This window comes from Chaetura pelagica, unplaced genomic scaffold, assembly GCF_000747805.2.
Source record: "Chaetura pelagica isolate M959 unplaced genomic scaffold, ChaPel_1.0 scaffold526, whole genome shotgun sequence".
Lineage (NCBI taxonomy): Eukaryota > Metazoa > Chordata > Aves > Apodiformes > Apodidae > Chaetura > Chaetura pelagica.
In genome coordinates this window covers 196,964-220,230 of record NW_009953500.1, presented here as the reverse complement: position 1 = coordinate 220,230, position 23,267 = coordinate 196,964, and the positions used below count along the sequence as shown (strand labels likewise).

Here is a 23,267-nt window from a genome sequence, read left to right as displayed (position 1 = left end):
TGCCTCTGACAGGGTGGGATTGTCCGCTGATGAAACAACACAGGAGGCTGCAGAACCTGATGATCCCTGTTCAAAACTGTTTGCATTGTGCAAACACAAGGTGGCTTAGATTGGACTTAACACGTTGATTCAAAAACTCCACATACAAAGCAGCAGAAAAAGTTGGTTTATAAACATGAGACGTGGGGGGGAGGGGAACTTTTTTGGCATTTTTTTGTTACTTGTGTGTAATAGTTTCATTTCTTTTATGGATCCAATCCACCACATAGCTCAGTATTTGGTAGTGCTTTAACTAAAGAACTAAAACTATTCAGAAGAATTCAAAAAGAGTTGCCTTTACCCAAAACTCAGTAGTTTGTTTTTTTTTAGTCTGTTGATTGGCAGAACATTTCCTCACAGAGAAAGGAAACAAAACTGCTGTTAGCATATGTAAGATCCAGCTAAATAAAATCCTGCATGCAGATGGATGGGAGGAGAACCACTCTATTTTTTCCCCATCTCTAGTATGTTTGTGCCAACTTCTCCTCTCTCTGTATGACATGCAATCCTACAGGCAGGCACAATCATTTAGCTCTGCTGCCTTTCCCTCCTGAGCTAAAATTGAAAGGAAAGAGGGGAGTGAGTGGGTGGCAAAGCAGGACCATACCTGACTGGCTGATGAAAAAGCACACATCATCTCTGAAGACAGGGGTGTTTCTGTCCAGGAAGTCACTGGCAAGTTCAACCATCACAGGTAATTCAGTCAGTTCTTCCAGAACCTGACGGGTCTGAGCAAAGGAGAGGCCAGGAAGTTACATATTACATCGTGTTTAAAAAAACAGCAAGAGTTTGGAGTACAGAAAAGCCTTCTAGTTGACACACACTGGAAAATATTACTGTCAAAATACCAGGTGAAAGTTAGTGCTGCATGATGTTTTAATTACTCAGTATACCCACATTCAAGCCACACAGTGAAAAGCGGCTTTTGGCACCACAAAAAGCCTGTGAGGCCAACTCCTCCCTCACATGTAGATTGTTCTTAATTCAGTCTCATATATTATATACTACAGGGTGTCCCTGTCAGACTGTAGCCTGTGCTACTGGGGAACTCTGAAGCCACCACTTGCATCCAGGCCAAGCCAGAAAGCTGTTTCTGCTCGATGGGTTACTGTTAACATTATCTTAGAGAGCCAGCGGAGTGGAACAGAAATTTTCTTCCCTGGTGCTTGTAAATCAGTGAACATCAGAGCAGCGTTTTGCAGCAGCTCTGAGAGGAGCTAGTCATCCTCTGTAAAACTGCAGCGTGCTTTTAATTGTGCCATGAGGGTCTGCCAAGCTGCAGTCTGAAAATGCTTCTCCTACAGCCACCACACTTAACCCCATGACTAGGTCAGGCCTTGAGGAAACAAAAGCACAAGTTGGCTGCATACGCAGCCAGTGCTTCTGTGCAGTCCAAAGTGACACCTGCCCTGGGCAGGCACAGAGATGGCTCTAAACAGGCACCAGCACTGCAGAAACAGCAGAGGAAATCCCTTCTGGCTCATGGCAGCCCCTGCCTTGCTGCAGCACTTGCATTCTGCTCTCTCATTGTCTCTTCTCCTGCCAACTGCCTTTTATGACAGGGCAGGTTTTGTTTTTTAAAGCCTGCCTTAGCAATAAAAGTCACAGGCTGCATTTTCCTAAGTATGCAAATTCTTCAGCTTTTACTTCCTACTGCTGGTAAATTGAGTGTCTGGTGTACACAGCTCTCTAGAGGGTTTCTATTCATCACTGTGCACTTGCCCTGTCTTACCCTGCTCCACACAAGTTCTGTGCCAGCCACAGGTCACAGACACATCCAGCCCCATCACTTACCGCAACCCCAGCGTGGTAACTTGTCCCACAGGCAATAAGGATTAACCGACGACACCTCTGGATCTCCTTAATGTGATCCTTCAGCCCACCCAGATTTACTGCAAGATTCAGAAAGAACAATTAGGCTGGCCAGGTTGCAGCAATTCTCAACACACACAGAGTGTCCCAGTCCCATCAACAACTTTGCACAAAAGAAATCCACACAAAGAAACCTTGTCACCAGTGTGTGTAATTCTGGAGGTGCTCCCTGTCAGATAGGCACATCAGTTGACACCAGCACGTTTTGTTCTCCCATATCATCACCTACTTCCTCCTCTACAACTATGGTGAATAACAACTAAATCCTGAGCTGTCAAAAAAAAAAAAAAAAAAAAAAGAGGCTTAATCTTAATTACCAGTGTAGTCATCAAAGTTGACCCTTCCTCTCATGGTATTAACGACAGATTCTGGCTGTTCAAAAATTTCCTTCTGCATAAATGAGCTGAAGTTGCCTATAAAAGAAAGAAAGAAAACAAATGAGAACACTTCCAATTACCTTCTGGTAATTTACATTTTTCCTAAACATTTAGGGAAAAGCTTGGACCAGAGTCACTAACAGCCCAGTTACCAGGCAGAGGTTGTTAAGTTGATGGTTATTCTGCCAAAGCATCAGCTCCTCACAAGAGGCAGAGTCAATCATGACATTACTAGATGTGCCAGTGAAGGGTCAGATCCAGAATGGCAAGTCTGCTAGGGATCAATCTTGGGAAAAATGGATGGAGGCAAAATCCTCAGCCCCACGATTCTCTTCACTACAGTGGAAGCAGCTAGAGGGAAAGTTTTTTTCACCATGAGGGTGATGAAGCACTAGCACAGGTGTTCAGAGAGACATTCCAAACTCGACTCCAGGCCAATCACCACTCTGATCTGCGGGGCCCTGCTTTTCACACAGTGGCTGGACCAGACGACTTCCACAGGTCTTCCTCAACCTGATTTATTCCATGACTCCAGGGAGGACCTGTGCATCTACAGAGGTGACATCCAAAGATTCTTACCCTTCATAATTTGCTGAAGCTCCATCTGCAGGGTCTGGACGGCACGCCCAGGGTGGTCGCCGGCCGTGCGCTTGATGCGGTGGATGGAGAGGCGCCCGTCAACCACGGCTGCTACATCATCATCTTCCAGGAAAATCACTCTGTTGGTGTGCTCAATGACAGCACTAGAAAAGCATACACCATTTGCCATAAGATGGTAACTCTTCCCAAAAGATGAGGGCTACAGCCCTACTTAAAATCCAACATACAGCTTCTGATTCAAGAAAGTTACTCATTTCAGTGGAATTCCTTTTAAAATAAGAGGAGTAAAGTACATTTCCACACTGCCAATACAACTGGGTTTTTCCACCTACCTCAGTATTAATTTCAGTGCCTGCTTTAAGAATAAACCGTGAATTCCTCAGACAAAGCAGCATGTGCAGCAATGTGATCTAGCCATTAGAGAGTGGAAGTCGGGAAGACAGTAATTTGTCTTTGTACACAGAGTGCTCAGCCACAGGTGCTGATCCCTCTTTTGGTTTTTCCAGTGATGAGCCACTGTCCCTTCCCTGTGTCTCATTTCCCCATCTGTGAAACCTGGGACAGCTGGGACACCTGTTAAAGTGCTTTGAGATCTCCCTAGAAGCATTCCAAGAGTCAGGTGTGATCAAACACCTTCCCTGCCTGCAGTTTACTTGGGGAATATCAATATTGGAATTTCCAGTGGGGTTTAAAAGTCTTTGGTTAGGTTTTGTAGTTGAACACAAGCTGTACTGAAATAATGGAATGGTTTAGGTTGGAAGGCACCTTAGAGATCATCTAGATCCAACACCCTTGCATGGGTAGGGACACCTCCCACCAGCCCAGGTTGCTCCAAGCCCCATCCAACCTGCCCTTCAACACTGCCAGGGATGGGGCAGCCACAACTCCCTAATCCAACAGCTCCCTATTTTGGAAGCTTTTGTTCCAGCATTGGGCAAATCACTGAAAAGCTCTCTAAAACCAGAACATCTCAGGGTGGCCTAAGACTATCAAAAAAATGCTCTGACAGGGAGAGCTGCAGGAGTCACCTATAGCTGTGTTTTTCAGTTTCTGGAACAAGCAATCACTTCCCAAATATAGAGAAAACCAAAAGTTCTGGTAAGGCTACTGTCAAGTTAGAATTTCCTCCCTTCACTGGGATTAAAACAAGCCACCTTTGATGACAGAGAAACTGCATGTGTGCAGAGATCCCTGGATCAGCACCATTCTAATTAGCATTTGTCCTGATAATTTAGGTCAGTAGTCCCTCAGGTTTGCTCTGGAATCTTATCAACAGATGTGCTTGAAGAAGGATACCACCACTACTCCAAAGAGAGCACCCATTTCTTTAACAGAAATTCCATCTAATCCAACTCTGTGTCTTTCAGTTAAACTAGTTAAGCTTTGTAAAGTAACAACCACATATACAGAATTTACTGTTACTCACAAAAAACCCCACAGCTTCCCCATCTCTTGTTCAAGGCCTCAGCTTTAAGCAGCATGTTTTTCTATATGCTAAAATATACTGAAAAACATTACCTAGCATCAGAAGCAAAGTAGTACTCCACAGCTTTCTCCTCCACAGGGAAAAGGCAGGTGGTGCTGTCAACACGAGACAGGTTGCAACTTCCCTTCTTGTCTTTCCCTGGAACACAGGAGGATTAGGGAGTGCACAGAGGGACAAAGCAGGAGCTGCAGGGCAGCATCAAGCAGAGGTCCCAAGGCACACCAACATGAAGCACTATTTTCATCACCCTGAGTGGTCACAGTGACAACAGGAAAGGGCAGCATGCTTAGCACTCAGATTGTTGTGCCCCTTCCCCAGTCTGCTTGCAAGGTTTTTGTGTACTATCAAATTGAGTCTGCAACTGTCATGTTAGCACAGACTTCTAAGTTTAGAGGAAAATATCAGTTAAAAATTCAAATTAAAGGTTATGTGTGGCTCCTCTAGGAGAACAACATTCAAGCTCAAACATTTATGAGTCACATATACCAGCATTTTCCCAGTTGAATCTGCCCTGTTTATCATTTTAAGTTTCTCCTGTGCTCCTGTTTTACTGAGAAATGGAGCAGGATTGCTGGCTCTTTGTTCATTACTCTCAGGACTGGGCGAAATTCTTTCAGAGCTGCCACCTGAGCAATCACACTGTCCCACTGAGCACCAGCAGATGTAACTCAAACCTGCTTTTGTCTTGCAGAGCTAATGTGTTCAAACACAGATCAGGAAGTACATGATTAAGACCTTTGTGTTGTTCCTGAGCTATCAAACTAATTCTGATGAAATATCAATATCAAACTCATTCTGATCCAAAACCTGTGCAGCTGGTAAAGTGCTGTAAACTGCTATTACCAAGGAAGGATCTAGGTGTACTGAAGGGCACAGGACTAAGGGTCAACTGCTGAAAAACTTCTCCTAAGCCTTTAAAGAAGTTCAGTGTTTCACCAGGGATCCTTTCTGAAGAACGCTGGTGATTCCCACTTCTCTCTAATCCTCTGCCTCCTCTTTAATTGCAGAAAATACTTCTTGGTGGCGAAGCTCACCAGGAATGCAGATGAGGACCAAATCTTGCTCACAGGAATGTACATGAAGACCAATTTTGCTCCAGAAAAATTATTTGCCAGTCATTGTGCAGGGTATGGTGAGGGGTGGGGGTGGATTGCTCAGCTTATTGAGCTACATGTGGCTATTACTGAAGAAGAACAACATTGAACTTCCTCTAGGATGTGTTTATTCCATAAGCTCTAACGTTGTTTCACCCACTAGATACTGAACTGATGCAGGGATGGCAGCAGAGCTCAGGATGGCCAGTTAGACTTCTGTAAATGAAAATGTAAACGAAAAATACTGCTTTCATGTTGGTACTCAGTAAGAAGGTTCCACTTAGCCAACAATTTAGAGCCCTCCACTTCAGTTATTAAGTCAATAAATCAGGAAAACAATAACTCTGAGGTTGAGTTGAGACAGGACAGACTGATTTGCTGCTGAGAAAGGATAGAGCAAAGGTGTTAGTGGACATTCTCCAGCAGAAGCACCCATGCTTGATCAAAACATGCAGATTTTGTTTCTCAAAATACAACATTTCCCTGCATTGACTTTACTATGTTGCATTGCTTTCCTGTGTCACAGCTTTCACACCCAGCTGTAGCTGGAATATGTTCTTACTGTGCTCATACACCTCCATGGTATGTACACCCTACCAAGGAGTGGTTGGAACACTGCAGTGAGTACCATCAGCCAATTATGGTTGCTGTTATGGATTAGTCCTTAGATTGTACATTTATCTATGGATAACCTGGACTGTTTGCTCTACAGCACTTACTAGAATTTAGAAGCAACACAGAAGTAATCTTTTAATCTTCTCCCTTCTTAATCAAAGAATGGAGATACTGTGGTGAGTAACACAGGTTTGGTAAAAACTGGGCAGGGGAGGTGAGGGAGTGGTTTGAGTCTATTTTGATACCACCTCATTCTCCACTATGACAATCTTAGACACACAGCAGTTCTGCAGAGGTAGCATCACACACATTAATACAGCTGCTTCATCAGAGATTCTTCCACACTTAATCGAGCAGCACTGAAGTTCTGATTTTTCTAAGAGGTGTTTTTAGATGACAGTATTACACAATTAAAGAAACAATTATTATAGTTCAAGATTCTCTAATCCATGTATTTCCTGCGGTCCATTTTTTCAGAAAAGCCTTAGTGCCACTGAAAGCTGAGGGACTTAAAACCCCTTGGGAATTAACCTGACTTCAGAATTTTACTCTGCACACTCACGCTGACTTCAGAGAGACACCTTTGGTGAGCAGAAAGAAAACCTCACCCAGTGTCTGGGTTCAGGTAAAGCAACTCCTGACACAGAACAGGCACAGTTCACCTTTCAACAAACTGAGCTTTGTTTCTCCTCTGGCAAAAGCACAGATTTACCCGCTGAGATGTTGGTGCCTGAGGCTGGGATCACATTTATTTGCAGTAGCTCAGAATCAGATCCTTTCCTCTCCTATAAAAGTGCTCTCCTGCTTCAGCTGTGGGTTCCTCACATACCAAGGGTGAGGCTTCCCAAAAATTAAGTTCTTAATGAGATTCAAAAATGGTTCACCCTGATAAAGGAGCAAAGGGAAGGAAGTTCCAGCCTTGGGGGGAAGTTCCCTTCAGGGCTTCTACCAGAAGCTGCAATTCAGAGTCAGGCTTTGGTCAGGAGGGAGGATGTAGCCCTGTGACAAGTTGAAGTCCAGAAGGGATTCTGGAGAATGCTGGCAATAAGAGCAGCCTCCTTACAGGGTTTCACTCTATTGTTTTGGGTTGTTGTTGTGTTGTGTTTTTTTTTAAGGTAATTCACCATTTCCTGCTGCCCTCAGAGTTGCAGGGAGCACAACCTGCACTAAGTCATCAATTCTGTGTGTATGCTGAGTGTGATGTCAGGATATTTGAAATGGGAGGAGAGGATTTCCCTGTGTGTTGCTCATGGTGCTTCTGATCAAGGAGGAATTCTGATTATCCCACTTGCTTCACTTACACTACATGGAAAGCAATAACTACATATTAAAGAGACAATGCATATTTGCCACATTTATGATTCCTTTCCTAAGGAACTGGAGGATTTGTCTGAAATTTCAAGTATTAGATTTTTCTCTAGTTGGCACCTTCCTCCATTTTTATGGATATTCCATCAAAAGAATGATCCATAGATTGTACAGCTGGAATTGTAATTGGAAAACAAAAAAAAACAAAGTTCAGATAATCAGTTTAAAAAAAAAAAAAGTGTTACATGCATAATTAGGGATTAGTGCTAATTCTCCAGCATCAACCAAGACTCCTCTGACAATGGTAAATTATGGGACAATTCTTAACTACTTTTCATTATCAAGGGTGCAACTGTGTGTCCATGGTGGTAAAATACACGTGGGCAAGAAAGACAGACAGACAGCATGAACAGAGACTGCCAGACAAGGGGAGCCATGTTCTGCTTGTTAAAATTACACTGGGGGGAGGTCTGGGATAGTACAGGGCCTGTAGGCTACAACACACCATTACTTTTGCTCTTGAAAACAACCAAGTCCATGAATATCAACATGCCACACACATTAACTTAAGTATCTAAGTTGAACTGTACTGCTAACTTTACTACACTGAATTACTCTATTGTACTGCACGTAAGTTTTACTTGCAACCACTGGATGCTGAAGCTCTGGTTATAAAACCAAAGACTAACTTGAGGTGGGAGGTGGAACAGCATGTGGTTAAGAAGTTATTATTTTAAAAAATACAAAAATTAGAATGGTTTAATTTATAGATGGAAGTTTAAAAGTGCAAGATGTATTTCAGAGCATGCAAAACTCTGTGCTTGCACACTGGCCTGCGTGTGGGGGCTGTGGGGAGGGGGATGCTCACACTCACCTGTCCTGTAGAGGATGGGGATGTGGTCGGTGGAGAGTTTGTGCTCGCTGCGCACCCCGATCAGCAGGGGGCTGCCGCGCCTGCGGGACACAGCGCGTTACCGCCCCGCAGCCACCCGGGGCTGCTGCTCAGCACTGCAACCGCGCCGAGAGCTCCTCCCAGAGAAGCTGCTGGTGCTGCGGACACCGGAGGCCACGGCACAGAGCAAAAGAGCCTCTGAATCAACACAACGCAAGGACGTGAGGAATCTTGCCTCCCCAAACTTCGAGGGAACTGCAACCCCACGGGCACTGGAACCAGAAGCACAGTGGCTGCTGCTCTCTGTGCTGCGGTGGCACTGAAATTCACACCCTGCACCAGGCACGAGTGGTTCAACCAGCCCCACTGATGGTGACCTTTACAAGTGAAGAACACCCGGGCACCAGGCTGGCCCAGCTGCCAGCCCGATGGACTTGTCCAAATGCTGCCACAATGTCCAAAAGGAAAAGCCCAAACCATCCCCATTTGAAATGTCTCACAACCAGTCTACAAAAAACAGCTGTTCCAGACCTGTTGTGATACAGGTGGTCACTGGGAATTGTCTAAACATTTGGGGGAATCTTCTGTTATGATAAATGGGAAAAAAAGAGAAAGGAAATAGAAAACAACAATCACCCTCAGGCCAGCATGTACGGCGTGATGAGAACAACCTCTACTCTACTGTTTTTGAACTTGGGGGGACAAAAAAGTGTGACCTACGGGGTGCAACAAGAACATTGTTTCCCATGGCAAAGCTTACCTGGTACCAACTGCTTGTCCAGGGTAATGAACACTCTTGAACACCAGGGCAAAAGCACCTTCCTGGAACAAGAGAAACACAAACTGTTTATCCCTTCATCCAGGGCCTGGGCCACCATTTCAGGACCCCTAGCACAGAAGCTGCACACGTTTCTGCAGGTAAGTACAAGGGGCAGAGCAGAAGGCTTCACAGCCATCAGCAGAGCTCCAGGCACCTCGCTCAGGAAGGGGATTGTCCCTCCCCTTGAGCCCAGGGAGCTCATCCTCAACCTCCTAATTGGTCTTCTGAACTCCCAGCCAGCCCCTGTGCTCAGGAGTCACTGCCTGCCTCTTTCAAGTGCTTCTGCCCTTGGCCAGAGAGCAGCCAGAGGACTTGCAAAGACCTGGCAAAAGGGGCCAAAACTCTGGGGTGTTTGTCCAGGTGCCACCAAGGGGACAGGTGAGCCACCACAATCAGTCATCAGAACGTGATCTTGGTGTGTTGCTGCTACAGCTCCTGCCTGGCAAATCACTGGAAAAAAACATCTCCTGCACAAGGTGCCCTAGGACGAGAGGGAAATCGCAGCTGGATCTTGTGCACAACTTGGGGAGATGCGACCCTCCCACCAGCAGCTCTCCCAGACGGAGCCCTCAGGGAATGCTGGAAGCACAGACTTATGTCACCCCGTCCTGCACATTCACCGCCCAGCACCCCAGAACTGGCTGCCTCGAGGGAGTGTCTTGCCCCAAAATGTAACCCTTTTTCACGAGTATTGACTGATGTTAAAGACAAATGTACGTTTGAGATGGGCTGGCGGGGGAAGTCCCGGCCCCAGTGCCTGTGTCCCTCCCACCCCGGTCCCAGCATTACCAGCTGCTGGATGACCCTCTCCACCAGGGTGCTGAAGCTGATGTCGTCGCTGTCCCGGTTGTCATACATGTACTTGACCAGCTTGGCGATGGTCTCTGTGTCTGTCTCCGACTCGAAGTCATAGCCCTTGCTCTCCTGCAGCACAGCCCGCAGTGGGTGACTGGTCCCCACCCTCCCTTCCTTTTCTGTCCAGCCCTCCTTTTCCTTCCTTTCCTTCCTTCCTCTTGCTTTTCCTTCCCACCTCTTTTCCTGCTTTTTTCTTCCCTGCCTTTCCTTCCTTTCCCTCCTCCTATTCTCCTTTTGTGCTTGCATCTCCTTTTTGCCTGCCTTTTTCCCTCTTTCCCACCTTTTTCTCCTGCCTTCCTCTCCACCTTTTTCCTTCCCTTTTCCCTTCGTCCCCTCTTCCAGCCTTCCCTCTTCTTTTCCTTTCCTTTTTCCTTCTGTCATACTTTGCTTTCTTTCATCCTCACCTGCCTTTCCTCTTCCTTTCCTTTTTTCCTGACTTCCCTTTTCCATTCTTCCTTCCTTCATACTTTCCATCCTTCTTTCCCAACTTTTCTTCCTTTATCTTCTTTCCTGCCTTTTCCTTCATTTCATTTTCCTTATCTCCTTCCCTCCTGCCTTTTCTCTTCCTTTTTTCCTTCCCTCCTGTTCCCCTTCTTTCTTGCCTCTTCTTCCCACCTCTTTTCCTGTTTTTTTCTTCCCTGCCTTTCCTCTTTCTTCCTTTTTTCCCCTTTTTCCTCTTCCATCTTTTCCTGCCTTTCTTCCTCCTCTCTCCTTTTCCTTTTTTCCCTGCTCTGTTAATTTCCTTTTTCATTCCCTCTCTCCTGGCCTTCCCTTTCCCTCACCCCTCCTTCTTTCCTTTTCTTCCCCTTTCCTTTCTCTTCTTCTCCAGCTCCTTTCCCTTAAGACTCATTTCCCCTTCTCCCATTTCCTTCCTTTTCCATGACTTTCCTGCTTTCCTTCCTTCTGCTCTTTCTCCTTCACTTCTCTGCCCTCCTTTTCCCTTCCATCCTTCTCCTTCCCTTTTTCTTCCACCTTTCCCTTTTCCATCGGGATGCTCCCCTCCTCCCTTGCCCTTCTTCTCCCCCCTGCCGGGTCCTGCCCCAATGCCAGGGGGTGGGAGGGACAAGGGGGAGCAGAGGAGGCACCCAGGAAAGAGCAAAGGTGAGTGAAGAAGTGTGAGCACAGGAGTGAGTGTGAGTGCACGCTCAGGAGTGTGAGCTGGGGTGTGAGTGGAGGACAACTGAGTGCTGGGAGGATGGGGAGTGAGAGCACAGGGAGAACTCAGGGTGTGGGAGAATGAGTGGGGGAGTGAGGACTAAGAGTCTTAGGAACTGGAGAGTGTGAGTGAGAGTATGGGGAGAGATGGGGCAGTGTGGGGAGGGTGAGGATGGGTAGGTAATGAGGAGTGTGAGGTCAGTGGGGAGTGTGAGCTGGGAGTGTCAGGTGAGTGAGTGTGAGGATGTGAGAGAACGGGGAAGTGAAGGGGGCTGAGCAAGTGTGAGAATGAGTGTGAGTAGGGGAGTGAGCACGAGACTGGGGATGAGTAGGAGTGAGTGAGACTGGGGGTGTGAAATGAGTGTGGGAGTGAGGCTGTGAGTGGGGCAAGTGTGAGTGAGTGAGGATGGAGTGCGAGTAGGGCAGTGAGTGCAAGAGGGGGAGTGAGTGTGAGAATGAATGGGGTGTGAGTGAGGAAGGAGACTGGGGGAGTGAGAAAGTGAGTGGGGAAATGAAGAAGGTGAGTGGGGGAGTATGAGCAAGAGGAATGGGTGTGGGTGGGAGAGCTGAATGTGAATGGAGAGTGAGTGAAAGGAGGAGTGTGAGTGGGATGCTGAGTGGAAGTGAGTGGGGGGTGGGAGAGTGAGTGTGAGTGGAGGAGGGTGAGTGAGAGAGTTAGTGGGGAAACAAGGGGGGCATGTGAGTGGGAGTAGAGGAGACAAGTGTGAGTGGGGAATAGGGTAGTGAAGAGAGTGAGTGTGAGAGTAAGAGTGGGAACAGGGCAACTGAGTGAGAGGAGTGTTGGTTGGGGATGAGTGTGAGTGAGGAAATGAGGGGTGTGTGGTGATGGGGGAGGGTGAGTGGGGAGAGTGAGTGGGGGGGAATGAGGAGTGGGGGGTGTGAGTGCAAGGGTATGAGTGGGGGAATGGGGCAGTGAGGGGGAGAGTGAGTGAGGCCATGAGCGAAGTAGGTGAGTGAGGGAGGGGCTGGGAGGTGAAAGTAAAGGACTGTGGGAACAGGAGTGTGAGCGGGAAGAGTGAGTGGGGGAGTATGCAAATCTGAGTGGGCAATGGGGGAGTGAGTGAATAAGTGGGAGAGGGGCAGGGAGGGAGTAGAATAATAAGGGTGGGGAGGAGGTATGAATAGAGAGTGAGAATCTAAGTGGGGAATGTAAGGAAGTGAGTGGGGGAATGGGAGTGAGGAGTGGACTATGAGCGCAAAAGTGAGGAGCAAGAGGGGGTGTGAGTGCAAGATTATGAGTGGGGGAACGGGGCAGTGAGGGGGAATGAAGGTGTGTGAGCAAGGGGAGTGTGTCTGAAGTGATAGAGTGTGGGTGGGGAGTGAGAAGTGTGGGAGTGGAATAATGAGGGGGAGTGAATGGAGGAGTATGTGTGAGTGAGGGAGCACAAGTGTGAGTGGGGAGTGAGTGGAACAGTGTGGAGGTCGGAGGAGGGAGCTTAAGAGGGTGAGTGTAAGTGGGGGAGTGAGAGAATAAGTGGAAGTGTGAGGGAGTGTAAATGGAGGCTGTGAGAGTATGAGTGACGAAATGTGAATGCAGTGAATGGGGTGTGAGGGAGCAAGGAAGGGGACTCTAAGTTGAGGAGTGCAAGTACCGAGTGAGGAAGAACGTTGAGTGGGAGTGATGAGAAGTGTGGTGAGGCATGGAGGAAATGGCAGGATGGAAGTGTGAGAAGGTGTGTAAGAGAGTGAGTGGGGGAGCGTGAGTGTAAAAATACAAGTGGGGAGCACGAATGGAGGGGGGTGAGTGTGAGAATCAGTGTGAGCAGAGGAGTGTGTGGGGGAAAGTGAGTGTGAGGATTCAAGAGGGGGAGTGAGTGAGGGAGTATGAGAAAAGTGAGGGAGGGAGCATGAACAGCAGTGAGGGACAGACACACACGTCACTCACCAGGAACTTCCACAGGTCCTTGTAGTTGGTGATGATCCCGTTGTGGATGACAATGAACTCTGGGGACAGAGAACAGGCCCCACACTCAGACCCACCTCTGGCAAACAGACCCCAGAGCTTCACCTCCAGGGGTTCTCTGACTGGTTACAGTTGGTACCACTGGCCCAGATGCAGGAGTGATCACGATAAAAACATAACGTTCTTGAGCTCCCAACACAAGAAGGACATGGAGTTGTTGGGGCAAGTCCAGAGAAGCCATGGAGATGATGGGAGGGCTGGAGTAGCTCTGCTCTGGAGACAGGCTGAGAAAGTTGGGGTGTTCAGCCTGGAGAAGAGAAGGCTCCCAGAAGACCTTAGAAGGGGCTCCAGGAAAGCTGAGGACGGACTTGCAGGGCAGGGAGGGAGAGGATAAAAGGGGGATGGATTAAAAGTGGGAGAGGGAGATTGAGGTTGGACACGAGAAAATTCTTGAGTGCGAGGATGGTGAGAGCCTGGCCCAGGTTGCCCAGGGAAGCTGTGGCTGCCCCATCCCTGGCAGTGTTGAAGGGCAGGTTGGATGGGGCTTGGAGCAGCCTGGGCTGGTGGGAGGTGTGTGAACACGGCCCACAGCCAGAAATCAACACCAAGGCCCTCTGGCTTCACAGTGACTGTGCTCAGCACCAATAACTCCCTCTCCCAGCCACCCCTCCCTGTGACCCCCCAGGCATGGGAAATGGCAGCAGGCTGTTCCAGAGGCTCCAGGAATGACTGTGGAGCACAGGGCCCCCCATGGCCAGCACTCACCGTTGTTCTTGTCGGAGCGCTGCGGGTGGCTGTTGACAGGGCTGGGCTCGCCGTGGGTGGCCCAGCGGGTGTGGGCGATCCCCAGGTGGACATCAAACTCAATGTCCAGGTCCAGGTCCTGTTGCTCTGCAGAAGAAGTTGAGAGGTTTTTAGTCCTGAGGGGCTGTCCCTACCCTGAAGCCACCGTGGGGATCTCAGCAGGTCTCTGGGGTCCACAGGGCAGCAACACTGACAAGGAAGCCGGATCAGCAGCTCCAACAGAACATCGAGTCTGTGGGGATCCAGAACGTGGACACACACACAGCATCCCTGTGATCCTCACCCCAGCAAAATAAAACACCACTTTTAAGAAAGAATCCAGCCTTATCTTCTCTCTCTGGGATGCACCTTGCCCTCCTGTCACCTCTGATCAGCCCATGTCACAGTTACATACCACTGTGGTTAGAGCATTCATCGCTAACCCTTGTCTCCAGAAAACACACCATTAATAATTCAGGAAAAGCAATTCCTTTCATTCCACAAGTGTCTCCACAACCTCTTTAAAACTGTACATCTCACCATTGACTTGACCAGGCAAACATTTCTTCAGAAAGATTTTGTGTATCTTCTGTGCTGCTCATATCACCTCACCTGGCCTTTCAGCTCCTAATTTTCTCTGCACTAAGGCTAGATCTTCCCACCTTCCTCCTGGATAAGCAGCACTCTGCTCCTCAGAGTTAACACTAGCACAGGTTAAGAAAAAGTTACAATAACACAGCAGCTCTTGAGTGCAAATTAGAGATCCTGACTGCTCTGAAGAGCATCCTCCTGTTGTCACACAGCTGATTCGTATTACACACCCAACAACTCTGTGTTTGTGCTGTGCAGGGATTTAATGAGCTTAATGTTTAAACCAAGGAAACCAAAAGAGGCAGAAATAGAAGATCTCCCTCCCTGTGTTCTCACCAACTGGACTGTTACACACACGTTAGTGCCTGAAGCCAAGTCCTTAGCCCATCACTACATGGAAGGACAGTCTCTCCTGGGATGAGCATTATATATGAAAACATCAAATTCAGCCGGTGAAGTTATTAGAGCATGTATCTCTTTTTCCCAAGCTCTAAGTCTCTGATAATTATCTCCCACTAATTTCTCTTTGCCCAGTTTAAGGACTTTTTGCTTGGAGCTTTTTTTGGGTCCGTTTTCTAAAATGTATTTCAGGCCTATTTGATTTTAACAGCTGTGATCCATGTGTCTTGAGAAATCAGGACTTCTCTGTAACTTCAAGACAACATCCACAGCATCACTGGGCTCTTCACAGCACGTGTGTTTGTATCCCTGGAACTTTATAACCATTTACTTGAAAACAGTTTGTGGGCAAAACAGGTGATAATTTAAACACAAATGAGATGAGATGACATTGAGGAAAGAGAGCAAGAATGAAAGGGAAATGTACATACTGTGAACCTCTTCATCCAGAGCCTTCACTTTCCCTTTCTGCTTGATAAGTTGGACTTTGCAAGCATTAGCTTCCCAGTCTTTGTCATTTCCACCATCGATTCCCACACCTAAACACCACCAGGGAACAGGAAGAAAGAGTCTGAAGTGCAATAAGGGATGACAGTATTTTATGTAAACAAATATTACCTTTGGATTTCTTTACACTGCCCTTTCTCTCACCCCCCCACAAGCTCCAAATAAAGGCAAGAAACCCCTTAGATTAGAAGTGAGTTTTCCCTTTGCCATCTTAAAGGTATTTTTACAGCCTCAGATAACAGGAAACAAGGATGTTTATAGAAACCTGTACATTAAAAGTATGTCCAAACCTCTCGCTACATGACCACAGGCACATCCACTTTCTTCAAAAGCAGAAGACAGTAGAAACCACTCGCAAACACACCATGAAAACCACCATGTACCAGCCAAACTTCAAAGCATCAGCACTGTTGCTCTACCTGCAGAATCATAGCCTCGGTACTCCAGCCGCTGGAGGCCTTTGATGAGGGTCTCCAGGATCTCCCGCCTTGTCCGGGGAACATGGTAGTTCAGGTAAGCAAAGATTCCTGCATGGGGGAAAAGAGCATCATTTTACAACAAAACCCCAGCTGAGGGAACTCTATTTCTGCCTTCTACTCAGGACACACGTGAAGTTAAAACTGAACAGGCCCTTGGGCTGAAAACCCCTACAGGGAGGTACCACCAGGGATCAGCTCCTCCCCAACCCACCTAAGGGCCAGAGAAGACAGAACAATCAGTCCAGAGACCAAAACTACCCCCAAAACATGCTTCTCATGACACTGAAAGCAACTGAACAGGACAAGCCTAAGGGTGACGGGAGGTCAGTCCAGAGACCAAAACTACCCCCAAAACACCAGCATGCTTCTCATGACACTGAAAGCAACTAAACAGGACAAGCCTAAGGGTGACGGGAGGAAGAACTTCCATGTCAGCTGGACCTATAGGACATAATGAGCTGCCAGGAGAGAGGACACTCATTACTCCAGGTGAAAAAAGCTTCACTGGCACTGAGTTTGCACACTGAATAACCATCTTTTAAGGAAATTATTTTTTTAAGAGCTTTCTCCAAGTGCCTCCCACAGGCTCACTAAGAAAAATAATCATTGAACCCATGCAAACTAACACCCTCAAACTAATGGAGCTATTTTTCCTTTAGGTTGCAAAGAAAAATAGAAGCAACAATTTATTTTCAAGCCCTGATGGGGACACAAAAAGTCCTAGATCTCTAAAGCCAACTACAGCTCTATTTCAGAAAGATTTCCTTCGGTGCCATCATGAAGCAGCAGCATGAGAAGACATTTACTGGATGCTAGAAATATCTGTACTTGAAATCTACCATTTCACCCTAACATTTTAAAAGAGTAAAATATCTGCATGGAATAAAGGCAAGAAAGGTTTCACACAAACATCCATAAAACTGCCTGGTAATTCAAGGCTTGTAATTTGAGAAGCTTTATCAAAACTTTCTGAGGATAACATTGTTCAGTCACACACACACACACACACCAAAAAAGCCCTTTTAAAGGCATCCCAAAATGTTGATTTTTCCCCTGACAGGAATGCCATACACTCTCCCAAGTTTTATTCATGTGAAAAATTTTACTCCCAAGCTGACATTGGGAACATGTATCTTTAAGTTTATACATAGATTATTTAAAAGAACATTTTAAAAGCTGCATTCTTAAGCCCTTTGTGTCTTGGAATTAAACTAAATAATTCAAAGCCTTCATAAGCAGAAATATGGGCTGCCCAGACCTGATGGATGCAATGAATACCACAGGAGTTTACAAGGGACTTTTTCGCCCAAGCAGGGACAACAGGGACACAGGGTCTTTGTGTTATTCTGACACTTTTCCCATTCCTTCTCCCTTTTCCATGGACTTTGGCTACAGGTCTCAGGACCAGTTTGTCCTAAGCTTCACCTTCCCATTCACAAAGCACCAGCATTGTAAGTTACATCTTCCTATAGTTCTGCTGCAAAAAGAGCACACTGTGTCTCACTTATTTGCTTTCATATTGCTAGAAAAAATTAGATGCACTTCCTATTGTTCCTCCTTAAAACACCTTGTCAAATGAAGAAAAAGAAAAGGGGAGGGGAAGCATTTTATTTGGTTTCTTTAGCTTCTACCTTCATTTCCCAAGAACCCAAATCCTTTTCTGATATCAGGGCCAAGTTTATAAAAACTTGCAGTTTTGCTTCCATTGGTGCTGCCACCTCACACCCATGGAGCACACAGGCCTGCTGCTGCCACCTCTTGATGGCATCTGTTCAACTCAAAGGTTGGTTCCAGGAACTACAGCAACACCCAAGGTCCTCCACAAACCTGGCAATTCACGGTTAAAAGCTCAACAGACAATAAAGCCCCAACAACAGTTAAAAACATCTGCTGTATTTCAAAAGCCTCTTCTGAGAGATACTGCCTCCTCACTCCCACTCACAGTATCTAAACCCTCCTCCCCCAACCTTCTGGCAAAAAAAAACAACCAAAAAACCACAGAATCACATAATGGTGGCATTGGAAGGGACCTCTGGAGATCATGGAGTCCAACCCCCCTGCTAGAGCAGGAACAAAACTAGGGCAGGTCACTCAGAAAGGCATCCAGACAGGTCTGGGAAGACTCCAGAGAAGGAGACTTCACACCCTCTCTGGGCAGCCTGTCCCAGGGCTCTGTCACCCTCACAGGAAAGAAGTTCTTCCTCATGTTGAGGTGGAACTTCCTGTGCTCCACTTTGAATCCATTGCCCCTTGTCCTGTCACATGACAGAAGTGACAAGAGCTTGTCCCTGCCTTTTGATTTTATAGATATTAATTAGATCCCCTCTCAGTCTTCTCCAGACTAAAAAGCCCCAGGTCTCTCAGCCTTTCCTCATCAGACAGATGTTCCAGTCCCTTCATCATCCTTGTAGCCTCCATTGGACTCTCTTCAGTAAATCCTTGTCTCTCTTGAACTAGGGAGCCCAGAACTGGATACAGTACTCTAGGTGAGGTCTCACTAGGGCAGAGCAGAGAGGAAGAACCACCTCCCTCGACCTGCTGGACACACTATTCTTAATGCACTCCAGGATACAGAAAGTTTTCCAGTCTGGGATACTTGGTTCACCCTGCTCCCAAAACCTGCAGTCTCCAGGCAAACAGCACCCTCCCTGTTCACAAGTGAACCCACTCCAAGTAGCTGTCCCCCAGGCTGAAGGATGGCACATTCCAGCTACATCCTGGATGCCTAAAATCCCTTAAATTACTTCCAGGTCTTCCACCAGGAGTACAAAGCAGGCTGCTTTATTAGCAGGCAGCTGGAAAAGCCCCTCTCTTTACCAGAGACCCATCTTTACCAGAGACCTCCCAAACAGATGCCTGCTGCAGAGGTAGAATCATAGAATGGTGAAGGTTGGAAGGAACCTTAAAGATCATCTAGTTCCAATCCCCCTGCAGAGGTAGGGACACCTCCCATTAGATCAGGTTGCTCAGTGCCCCATCCAACCTGGTCTTGAAGATCTCCAGGGAGGGGGAATCCACAACTTCCCTGGGCAACCTGTTTCAGCATCTCACCGCCCTCACAGGAAAGAACTTTCTCCTAACGCCCAACCTGAAACTCCCCTCTTTAAGCTTCAAATCATTGCCCCTTGTCCTCTCACTACGGACCTGTGTAAAAAGCATGACACACCAGTCCAATGAGAAGTCTCTAGGAAGGCCAGCTGGGCCACAGCAGTGCCTGACATTTCCCTTCACAAAGCCACCTACTGGGGCATCCAAAGAGAAGCTGCTGCAGAAGGCATCACCAGAACCAGCACAAGTCATTATGGAAACACAGTCACTACTTTTTTTTCAAAATTAGCTAAATCATTTCACCATGAAAGCCTCTTTCTATGTGCTATGCACCTTGGAAGCACACGCTAAGGGTCCCTTTCACACCCAACCCTGGAGCCTTGTCCCTCTTTTTGACGGCACTGGGCAGCTCTGGTATTAGCTGGGTCTGTCCAACAGCCCTCCAGGAACACCTCCACTGTCTGTGTTCCCCTCTGTGGCTATCTCCCTATGGAATTCCCAGTCCAAGCCAGTCCCACAGAGATGTACTAAGTCATTCCACCACCAGGGCACAGCACCAGAGGCCACTCAAGCAGGACAGGCTCTTTGAGCAAGCAGAGCCTGATGAGGAACATTAAGGTGCTGTGGAGTTGGAGGTCAGGCTCGCCCCAGTGAGACAGCTCCTGGGAACCCTTCCCAGAGAACCAGGAGAGGCACAAGGGCCTCATTGATGGGAGCACAGAGGAGGCTTCTTCCCTGCAGGCGTTAGGCTGAATGACAGCAGGGCAGCACCAGCAGTGGGGATGGCAGGGAAAGAAGACACAGAGCCACGGGGCAGCTGGGGAAGGAGCTCCCTGCAAAGGTACGATACGTAAGGGAACATGCCAAGAAGGGAGAAGAACAGAGGAGTGTAGGAAAGGTGAAGGGGAAGCAGTAAAGAACAGGACAGCAAATTTATTGTCAATCATATCCTGAGCTGCATCAAGAGCAGTGTGACCAGCAGGAAGAGGGAGGGGATTCTTCCCCTCTGCTCTTGTGAGACCCTACACCTGGAGTCTGGCTCTGGAGCCCCCAGCACCAGAAGGACATGGAGATGTTGAGCGCAGTCCAGGGGAGCCATGGAGATGATGGGAGGGCTGGAGCAGCTCTGTTCTGGAGACAGGCTGAGAGAGTTGGGGTGTTCAGCCTGGAGAAGAGAAGGCTCCAGGGAGACCTTAGAGCACCTTCCAGTGCCTGAAGGGGCTCCAGGAAAGCTGGGGAGGGGCTTGGGACAAGGGCAGGGAGGGATGGGACAAGGGGAAGCAGTTTCAAAACAGAAGTTGGGAGACTGAGATGAGATCTTGCAAACAAATTCTTCCCTGTGAGGGTGCTGAGACACTGCCCCAGGTTGCCCAGGGAAGCTGTGGCTGCCTCATCCCTGGAGGTGTCCAAGGGCGGGTTGGATGAGGCTTGGAGCAACCTGGGCTGGCAGGAGGTGTCCCTGCCCATGGAGGGGGTTGGATCTAGATGATCTTTAAGGTCCCTTCCAACCTAAAACAGTCTGGGATTCCATGACTCTGTGATTCTATGACTGTAGGTAGGCTTGTGTACACCCTACATCCCACCACAGCTGCCCATCAGCACCTTCAGGTCTCTCCAGCCAAGGTCACAGCAGCAGCATGTGAAGACAGTCCTCCTCTGTGCCCAAGGGACATCAGGCACCACCCCTGCACCTCCACCAGGCTCACAGCTACAAAAAACCCAGCCTGTTTCCAGGCCATGGCATTGACTTTCAAATAAGGCTTATTTTCCACAGAAGCAGCCAGGGGGCCTAGCACAGTCACCTCAGTGGTTCTGCAGAAGGTACAGAGTGGGTGTCCCCTCTGACCCCACCAGCACATCTCTGAGCCCACCAGGGGCAGGGCACAATGAGGAAACACCACAGCATCTTGCTCCGAGCCCCACAATCACCTTGCACAGCACTTCCCATGCAAATGTTTGGTACACCAGCAAGGTCACTGAAATTAAGTCCTCCATGTAAAAAAAAAAAAGAAAAAGTGTTTGACTCAATCTTAGGCAGAAACTCAGTTTCCCATCACCAAATATTTTTGTAAATGTGAATTGATCACTTTATTCTCCATCCTGTTTCTTGAACAAGGATTAAAACTTATTCTGGGGGGGAAAAAAAAAAAGCAGAAAAAAAAAAAAGCTTGAAACCAGAACTATTTCCCTCTAGGCAGAGCTGACTTTGGACATCTTTGTTAAATCTGAATTCAAAACGGTGGCTTGAAATGTTATTTTTCTCTGCACATTCTAACAAGTTCGGTCACACCTGAACTAAAAAAACCCAAAACTCAACAAACCAAAATTGGATTCCTTGTGACAGATCACAAACCAAGGACAACAAAATGCCATGGACTGAATGGACACAAAGCAGAGAGCAACTCCCTCCAGGAAAGGCTGGCTCATCTGGAATGAGACTGGAAGCCAGTTGTGTTTATTTCCACTTCTGCTGTAAATAAACAGAAAACATCTATCTAGAAAGGAGCAAACTGACACCTGCTTCAGGCAATGAAATCTATTAATTACAGCACAATCACATTAAGATTATTGATGAGGACTCAGAAAAAAACCTGAATCTAAGACTAAGGATACCATAAAAAATACAAACCAAAAACCCCACAGAATTCAGTGCTTCTTATCAGCAATCACAGACTTTAAAAGCAAGCCAACTAAAAGAAATGCAAATGCAGTGTTAATGCTGCAAAATATGCAGACACACTCATCAAAAAAGATGAGTGTGTAAACATGGGGAGATTCAGTTCTGATTCAGTTCAGCTTTTAGATCTTGATGGGAAAATAGCTGAAGTGATAATGGAGACTCCAGTAGGAAAATAAAATTCAAAGAGCTCACCTGTGAGACAATAAATAACACAAGCAGGTTTAAAACACACCTTAGAGAAAACAAGGGGGAAATTAAATAAAATAAATAGAAAAATATGTAAAAACTGTGCATAATTAAAGCCAAAAATAAGGCTGGTGAAAATGAACATGAGTCCTCCTAAATGCATGACTTGCTAATCTGCAAGTTTATATCAAGTATCTGAAGGTTAATCCACCCATTGATGACATTTGAGAATGATATATTATGTGTAAACAACAGTTTTGTTCACTGCAAATATTTTCAAATGCATTTGATTTTCTCGTTTTTAAACTCCACATAATGATGTGATTCTTCATAGCTGGAGAAAATTTCAACCCACATTTAGAAAGCAGCATTTTTACTGGCTCTCCCCTAACTCCTGGGTTATTCAGGAATACACAAGCCATCACATCTTGTAGTCACTGCTATTTTTAAGTTCAATTCCACTGCCCTCGACAGAAACACTGATGAGGAAAAAAAAAGACCCAATGCATGAAATGCTTGCTATGCTTCACTGGTCTAAGGCTATTTTTGAAAGCTGTTTTTCCTCCCAGCAGCCACCAACAGGGGCCCTACACAGTAATTTTGCTGGGAGTCACACCTCAAGCCTTGGGTGCCATTGGTGTAGATGCACAGTGAGGCTGTGCTGAGTCAAGGGGCACTCAGGTGACATGTCCCGGTTGTTCAAGAAAAGAACCTTTTTACCCAAAAGCTGAACAAAAGATCACTTCATCCAGCCACAAGATGCAGCCTTCTCCAGGGTGGAACGTGGCGAATGCAGGATGGCACACAGCAACTCTGCTCAGCAGTCAAGACTATAAAAGTCCTTTCTTCCACACACCAGAGACGTTTTTTTCTCCAATTCACAAGGCCCTGCTATAGCCTCCCTTCCTCCCTCTCTGTGCTCATATTCAAATCAATCCACATTATTGAGAAGATGCAAAGATATCAATGGCATAGATCTTTACAGCTGCTGGAAGGTTCCTGTCAGGAGAGCCCTGGTCCAAAGTGTCAATTTTTCTGTCCAAATGAGAATTCCTTTAGATTACAACAGTGAATGGAAATGTGTTGGTTTGGATGAAATTCCAAGGCAAATGTAGCAAAGTTCCATCAGGGTCCCATCTGGAGCACCTCCAGCTTAACTCCCCTTGCCGGCCTAGATGTTAGGTGCTGAAAACATAGAAATGCTGAAGTCCAAGCAGAACCTTCCTGAAACCAACCCCCTATGTCAGGTCCCAAGCAGACCAGAAAAGAGGAGTTTTGGTTTCAGCTCAACTTACACATTTAGACACCACCCAATATAAGTTTTTCAGTGCCACACCTGCCCTCCATAGCTCCTGCTCTGGAACAAGCCAGAACAAGGAAGTAGTACAGAAAACCGGGATACAGGAATGACGTTTAATTACACTACGTTGACAAGCCCTGAGTTGGCATCATTCAAGGTGAAATGCAGGCTATGTGAAACATAAAAAACCTATGAACTTCATTCTAATCCAGCACTGCTTACAGTTGTGAACTCCCAGGTAAAATAAGACAGCAGCA

General features: G+C 46.9%; 1 protein-coding gene across 1 annotated transcript in view; it reads right to left on the bottom strand.

Moving 5' to 3' along the window:
* GFPT1 (glutamine--fructose-6-phosphate transaminase 1) overlaps nt 1-23,267 on the bottom strand; it is a 32,900-nt gene that overhangs the window by 5,306 nt on the left and 4,327 nt on the right. The window contains exons 2-15 of the mRNA XM_009999352.1: nt 15,979-16,007; nt 15,737-15,844; nt 15,242-15,349; nt 13,803-13,928; nt 13,020-13,078; nt 9,893-10,027; nt 9,044-9,105; nt 8,266-8,345; nt 7,512-7,565; nt 4,407-4,512; nt 2,868-3,031; nt 2,229-2,324; nt 1,834-1,931; nt 647-767 (exon numbers count right to left, since the gene is read on the bottom strand). Of these exons, the coding sequence (XP_009997654.1) occupies nt 647-767; nt 1,834-1,931; nt 2,229-2,324; nt 2,868-3,031; nt 4,407-4,512; nt 7,512-7,565; nt 8,266-8,345; nt 9,044-9,105; nt 9,893-10,027; nt 13,020-13,078; nt 13,803-13,928; nt 15,242-15,349; nt 15,737-15,844; nt 15,979-16,007 (1,346 nt within the window). The remainder of the gene's footprint in view (nt 1-646; nt 768-1,833; nt 1,932-2,228; nt 2,325-2,867; nt 3,032-4,406; nt 4,513-7,511; nt 7,566-8,265; nt 8,346-9,043; nt 9,106-9,892; nt 10,028-13,019; nt 13,079-13,802; nt 13,929-15,241; nt 15,350-15,736; nt 15,845-15,978; nt 16,008-23,267) is intronic.